General features: G+C 49.3%; 1 protein-coding gene across 1 annotated transcript; it reads right to left on the reverse strand.

The window, feature by feature from the left end:
- Positions 1 to 2,542: 2,542 nt before the first annotated feature.
- Positions 2,543 to 6,633, reverse strand: SLC25A4 (solute carrier family 25 member 4). The gene is made up of 4 exons (XM_082375396.1): positions 6,400 to 6,633; positions 4,305 to 4,791; positions 3,637 to 3,777; positions 2,543 to 2,732 (listed from the first exon to the last, which is right to left on the reverse strand). Exons 1-4 carry the CDS (start codon positions 6,508 to 6,510, stop codon positions 2,575 to 2,577), a joined length of 897 nt encoding a protein of 298 aa, XP_082231522.1. The 5' UTR covers positions 6,511 to 6,633; the 3' UTR covers positions 2,543 to 2,574.
- Positions 6,634 to 7,175: the final 542 nt, after the last annotated feature.

The following is a 7,175-nucleotide window of genomic DNA, read 5'->3' on the forward strand; positions in this document are numbered from 1 at the left end:
GTCCCAGGCACAAGGCAGTGAAAATGATGATCACCGTCCTGAGTTTGCATTGCACACTGTAGGTGTTTTTAAATTTTGCCTCAGCACAGGCTATGGTCCATATTCTACACAAAGTAAAACAGAATGGAAGCCATTATTCAGTTAATTGAGGTTTAAACACAAACCATGGAGGCGAGCCTTCTTTCAAAGTTACACCCTTATGAGCTGCCTTCTTCTCTGTCAGCCTCCATACTTTTTCCCATACATGCAAAATACAAAATAAGGTGGCTAAAAAGACAGAAGATACCCATAGGTGAGACTTATAGGGAGAATATCCATAAAAAATGAAAAGGGCTTATTGGGGTGCTGGTTAAGAGAAGGGGTGCATTTAGGGAGAGAGCTTTGCAGGAAAGAGGGCTAGTGAGGAATCCCTGGGGGCGGGACACTCCATTCCCAGTTGTTACTTTAAACACTTCTCAACCCTCCAGACCTTCAAGCCTGACAGCTCTGCACGGTGAGAAGACTGCAGAGCTAGGATGGTAAGGGGAGGTACTGCCTGTCGAGGCTGAGGGGTCTGGGGGTTCTGGGTGCGCTCAGGAGCTGGGCTGAGGACTGATTCCACCAGGCTCCTTACACAAATCTCCGCTCCCGATGCCTCAGGGGTAACACTCGCGGGGACGGGGGAGGCCAACATCTGGGTCACGTGCAGAAGGGGGACAGTGACACTAATAGATGCTCAGTCCCCTTCTCCACTTCCCGCTCCTGCCAGGGAGGGCCCGCTGTTCGCTCGCTGCCCACACTGCCCACCTGCTTCTCATACCCCACATCCCGCATCCCCGGCTAACTCTTAGGCTTGAAAATACTCAAAGGGCTGGCCTTACTTTGAGATATACTTCACAAAAGTATTTGTCCTCCTAGCCTGCCCTGCTTTTCTTTTCTCTCCATCAGCAACAGAATTTGGGCCGTTTCTATCATCCTTAGCATTGGAAAGCCAATGAGGACAAGGTATCCAGAAGGTGCCTAACAAACAGCGTTTGTGGCCTGGCCTTGAGATGGCCTTAAGAGACTTTCTTTTTAGCTCTCTGGCCTTTTCCAGAGGCAGAGACAACTGCTAGATTAGGAAGGATATAACCTTGGAGGTGGCCAAACACAGACCTTAGTTACTAGAGTGAAACGAGGCAGCCGATTTTTTATCGGGGAGGCGGGAGTAAGGAGAAGAGACTGGGAAGAAGGGTAAAGAACAGAGGGTACCGGGACTTCCCCGGCGGTCCAGTGGTCAGGACGCCGCGCTTTCACTGCCATGGCCTGGGTTCAATCCCTTGTCGGGGAACTAAGGTCCCGTAGACAAAAACAAAAACAAAAAAACAGAGGGTACCGAGATGCCCCTCAACCACCTGTCAGGAGAACCATAAAAGACATGTGCCTGCCCTCCAGGCTTCGCCAGCAGGTAGGGACTTGTTTCCTCCAGGTCACTCCCAACAAGCAAGGACCATATGAACTGCATGTTCTTCTGGACCAATAATGCTTACTTTCCTCTTGCAAACAGGTTTATGAGAGTCAAACCCAAAACTGACTTTTCCTCTAGGTCTTGATAAATTGTTGCAGAAAAGAAGTGCTGGCAGATACTTTCTATACCCATGTATTTAAATCGAGTTATTTTCTTTCAAGGCCCACCTTCTACCACTTCCCCCAGTTCATCTCCCGGCTCCTAGTCCTACTCAGCCAGGATTCACTGTATTAAACGTTACATTATTTAACAATGCCAGGTCACTCCTCTGCCCTAACCCCACTTAAGCTTTTTCAGAATAGGCTCCTGCCTTTTTGTATCTTCCACAGGACCTAATAGGCACTAAATACCAGCTTGCTAACTGATTTTCAAAGAATACTGTCTACCTGTCAGAAAATTCCAAGTATCACAGTTCTCTAAAGGCACTAATACAGAGCACTTCCTAATCATGCAAAGCTCTTGAAACTGTGATTTAAAGCTTTTAGTGGAAACTCAGAATTCCTGAAGACAGTATGAAAGTGCATAAAGTAAGGTAAGATTATAGAAGCTACGATCCGTGTTACCACTAAGAGTCTACAGCAGCATCGCAGGAGGTAAGGTGAAAAGAGACGGCATAACCTATTTCAGTTTGAAAACCAGAACCTTAAGCCCTGTAGGTGCTCACATGATACACAGTATAATATCTGACATTTAGAAGCTTGGCCACGGAGTTATAAATGAGTCATGCTAGAAAATAAGATTGATGGTCTTATGATTTTAATCCATTTGGCAGTTAATAAGAATTCAGTAAAATAGCATGCATTAAGTGGTCTTCACTGACATTTCACATTCAGTTATTCATTATTGTATCTTCAGTTAATTATATAAGTATGATAAGTTATTTTCTATTTGCTGTGGGAATTTAAATGTAAAATAAATACAAAATACATTTGTGGTTTAATGAATACTCAATGAAGCCTTTTTTTTTTTTTCCTGAGGTATTCCTTTCAATCTGGTTTCATCCCAGATCTTTCTTTTTACTTCCCCTAGGAAGAGTCTATTAAACCACACGATGGATCTGGAACCAATGAACTTGAGTTTTAATTACATCAGACATACTTTTTGATCTCATCATACAATACCAATACAAAAGCACCGCCCATGCCTCTCAACACGTTGGACCAGGCGCCTTTGAAGAAAGCCTTGGGTCCTTCGTCTTTTGCAATCTTCCTCCAGCAGTCCACTGTCCCAGAGTACATAATATCCGCTGTGGAAACAAACGTTGGTAAGGGCTCCATAATTCTGGGGGAAAGAGACTTTTCCTCCAAAAGACATCTGCCCACACTGTCACCAGTGTTATAAAGGTCACTTTGAGCCTTCCGCCCAGCTCTATGCACATTCAACAGGACGTCCCCTCCCCTTGCATAACTGCTGAGGGGGGGTCTCTGGTGATTCCTACTTCAGCTCAACTCAAGATCAACTGAAGAACTGGGGCGATGAACCAGCTAATTCACAGAAGTCAAACAGTGAAACAGGAAGGGAGCTGGGTACAGCGGAAGTATTAAGCTGGGTGGTCCCCTTTGTTATGGATGAGAAAACTAAGGCCTAATCTCAGATTATACTGCCTAAGGTTAAAATAAGAGACGCAATTATTAGGTTGAACCATAAGAAACTGCCAACATTCGATGTTTTTTACTGTAAACATGGCAATTTCATATGTTTCAACCTATGGAAGCCAAAACTTTTCCTATCGCAACAGACTGCTTCAGGCCATGTCTCCCCCAGCTAAATCACCCTCCCCAATAATACTTGTAATAACTAGATAAGAGAAGAAGTATTTTTAAATAAACTAGCTGCCTACTTCAATTCTTTCCCCTTGTTTCTGCACCCAGGCTCTAAGGGAAAAGGGCCTAAGGCCTCTATGATGCTAGATACCTAGTTAAGTTCACTTCTAAATATCCCATTTTTGGTGTTCTTATCATTTCTTTGATAAAAATAAAAAATCTTTTTTTAAAGGAATAGTTGAGAATGTTGGGGAGGATTCATTATCATCTTTCTTTCCTAAATTCTTAGCACAATTTTAACAACTTAGAATAGTGAAGGCTGTAAAGAGCACTGACTGGTATTCTCCTTGAGCAGAAACATAAGACTCTGAGAGGTCTCAGGCTTACCCCCTTTCCGACCAGACTGCATCATCATCCTACGGCGGACAGTGTCAAAGGGGTAGGACACCAGCCCTGCGACCGCCGTCACAGTCTGGGCAATCATCCAGCTCACGATAATGTGCACATTCTTGGGGTCAGGCAACATCCCTGTGGGCAGAGCCAAGAAACCAAATGACCATGACATGATTCCTCTGAGCAGCTGAGCAAAAAGCAGGTGGGGATGGAGAACAGGCCGCCACACCTCCAACTCCATGCCCTACCCTTCCAGAAGAGTCCGCCCTTCGTGGGGTGCCTCGTGAGTAACCAGGCAGCCGACAAAAGTTGGTGGCACCCTCCCTGGATCCGCAAAGCCAGAGCTGTGCCCAGTGCACAGGGCATGTTGAAGTGGCTCCAAGTTAAACTTGGTAACTGATAGAGGGAGCTGGGCTCCCCCTTCGTCCGTCCTCGCTGAATAACTCAGGGCCAGTTTATTTCAGTAGAGGACAAGGAGAATCCCCCAGCTATTGATCCACGCCTCAACACCTCCTCACTGAGAAGCCTCAGTTTAGGCCAGGGACAAGGGACAAACAAGATTAACAAATACAAAGTCCTTTATCAGTTAGAGATCCCTCAGGATCCTCTCTGCACACACCCTCCTCCTCCCCACTCTGCACCCCCTGATGCCCTTCTCTCACCCTTGGCCGTATCATAGACTCCAAAGTAGGCGGCTCTGTAGATAATGATGCCCTGCACAGAGACGTTGAAACCCTGGTAGAGACCCCTCAGGCCATCAGACTTGAAGATCTTGGTGAGACAGTTGCCCAGACCAGTGAACTCACGCTGGGCAGCACCCTTGCCCACGTCGGCGGCCAATCTGGTCCTAGCAAAGTCCAGCGGGTAGACAAAGCAGAGAGAGGTGGCCCCAGCTGCCCCACCGGAAGCCAGGTTACCCGCAAAGTAGCGCCAGAACTGCTTATGGCGGTCCACGCCCCCCAGGAAGATCTGCTTGTACTTGTCCTTGAAGGCGAAGTTGAGAGCTTGGGTGGGGAAGTAACGGATCACGTTGGCCAGGTTACCCCTCCAGAAGGAGAGAACGCCCTGCTCCTTGGGGATTCTCACCACGCAATCAATGATCCCTTTGTATTGCTTCTCAGCACTGATCTGTTTGCTGGCATGCTGGACCTGTGGAGGGGAGGAGGAGGAGGGTGGTGGAGGACAGGCAGGGCAGAGAGAAGGAAAGATGACAGGAGAACAAGGTTTGCACTTCCTGGATTTCCTTGTTTAAAAAGTATGGGGAGGGCTTCCCTGGTGGCGCAGTGGTTGACAATCTGCCTGCCAATGCAGGGGACACGGGTTCGAGCCCTGGTCTGGGAAGATCCCACATGCCGCGGAGCAACTAGGCCCATGAGCCACAACTACTGAGCCTGCGCGTCTGGAGCTTGTGCTCTGCAACAAGAGAGGCCGCGATCGTGAGAGGCCCGCGCACCACGATGAAGAGTGGCCTCCGCTCGCCGCAACTAGAGAAAGCCCTCGCACAGAAACGAAGACCCAACACAGCCAAAAAATAAAAAAATAAATAAATAAATATTAAAAAAAAAAAGTATGGGGAAATCAAATGATTATTGAGTAAATGTGTTAGCTACTTGGATAATACGCCCCCCAAACCCAATTTTGCCTCAATTATCAGGGCATTTGAGAGAAAAGTTTCTGCTCCAAATAAACAGAAAGGATGATTTGATTACATAAAGGGAGTCATTTATTTGTTGCATTTTTTCCTAGGTGCCAGAACTATACTAGAGGCTTACTGGGAGATAGAAATGATTAAAGATCCTTGCCCCAAAGGACACCTGCTCTGATTTGACAGACATGATCGGCAGGAGATGAGAATTCCTCAGTCTCTCTCTAGTCTCCCTGGAGACCAGGATCTCTGAGTAGTAGATGTTCTAACAGCAGGAGAAGGAATCCACTAGGCATTCAAGCCTGAAATTTTTCAAGCGGATTATCCAAGTAATTAATTATTGAGGGGTTTGTTGCCGTGGGCAATTTGTTGGGGTTTTTCTTGTTACTGATCATTTTGACTCCCAAATTGAGAACGCCCAATTCCTCATTGGAGGGACCCTTGCCTTTTGGGCAAGTGAAAAAAAAAGGGTACATGGGATGATGAGGACAAGCCATTCAGAGACCAGGCTGGGGAGGAAAAGATTTGGGGACAGGATGAGTAAAGCGATCTAAGTTTATTCTGAAAATTGTTTCTTAGTCTCTCAAAACCTGTTTCTTTATGTGCGAAATGGGGAAAAATAATATCTACCTTACAGAGGTCATACAAAGATGAACGAATAATAGATATGTCAGCCTATAGCACAGCGCATGAGACATCGTAATAATGTCGAGTAATAACAATTATTTTGATGTTTTTATTGTAAAAGGTGGATGCAGGTAAGAGGGTGCGAGGGACTTTAAAAATCAAGAGGTGAGGCCGACCCAAGAAGCCTGAGTGCCCGCGCTGTCCCCGGAGCAGGATCTGGCTAGCTGCAACCTACTCCGGGTGGGTTTCCATATATAGACACTCGCACGCGGGGCGCCATCCGACACCAGGAACCCGCTACTGACTGACGCTAGACCTGTCTCTGAGCAGAGGGCACCTTCCCCTTCTCGCAGGCCGCGCGCCGGGCCCAGGCCTAGAGCGGATTTTCGGCGGCGCCCCGCTTCCCCTCGCCCCGCAGCTCGCCCGGGCCCCGCGCGCCCCGCCCCGCGCCCAGCTCGCCGCGCCCGCGCCCGCTCGGTCTTCACCTGCAGCAGCAGTTTGACCCTCTCGATGGGGGCAACCGCGGTCTTGGAGATGGCAGCGGCGACGCCGCCAGCCAGGAAGTCCTTCAGGAAGCTCCAAGCCTGGTCGCTCATGGTGACAGCCGGGCGCACACCGCCTCCGGGAGCCGCGCTCTCGCTCTCTTCGCCTGACCAGGCACAGAGTCCCCGGCTCTGTCCCTGCGCGACGCGAAGGGGCCGGTCGTTCCGCCCCGCAGCCCGCCTTATATGCCCCGCCCAGCCTCTCGCGAGAGAAGTAGGGACCCCGGGGCCGTGCGCGCCCCGCGCATTGGCTGGGCAGGTGCGTGGACCCCACCCCCCCACCCCCGGCCGGCCCCCCCCCTCTGCAGAGGGCAAAGGGGGCGAAGGCGCTTCCGGGAGGCAGGGGTGGGCCGGGGACTGTGCCGTTACTTGGGACGTTTAAAGGGCGAATTCATGTTATCTGTCCCGCGAGCAGAGGGAACACCGTGTCTGTGCAGCATGTGGGCCGCTGTATTTATAGCACAAGGAGGCTGAGTCCCGGGCCTTACCTGGACGCAGACACAGGACCTGCAGCCTCCAGCCCAGCTCGCTTTAGCCTCGGGCCTGCACGCGACCCGTCCCTGGCCAAGGCCTGAAATGCTACTTTTTCTTCTTCTTCCTTGTAACTGTGTCCCTCACCAGAGCTCCCTGCCTGGATGTGGGCCTCTGAAGAGTTGTGTGCGTTCACAAATAAGATCCGCCAAAATAAATACACTAACGTCACTTGATGCTGTGGTTGC

This window comes from Balaenoptera borealis, assembly GCF_965194805.1.
Source record: "Balaenoptera borealis genome assembly, chromosome: 21".
Lineage (NCBI taxonomy): Eukaryota > Metazoa > Chordata > Mammalia > Artiodactyla > Balaenopteridae > Balaenoptera > Balaenoptera borealis.

What these genes read in the sequence shown, in the direction of transcription:
- SLC25A4 (XM_082375396.1), bottom strand. Translation starts at nt 6,510, where the DNA reads ATGAGCGACCAGGCTTGGAGCTTCCTGAAGGACTTCCTGGCTGGCGGC. An exon ending in AGTCTATGATACGGCCAAGG is followed by an intron (nt 3,778 to 4,304) that starts GTGAGAGAAGGG and finishes CTCTGCCCACAG; the next exon opens with GGATGTTGCCTGACCCCAAG. An exon ending in GCAGTCTGGTCGGAAAGGGG is followed by an intron (nt 2,733 to 3,636) that starts GTAAGCCTGAGA and finishes TTGTTTCCACAG; the next exon opens with CGGATATTATGTACTCTGGG.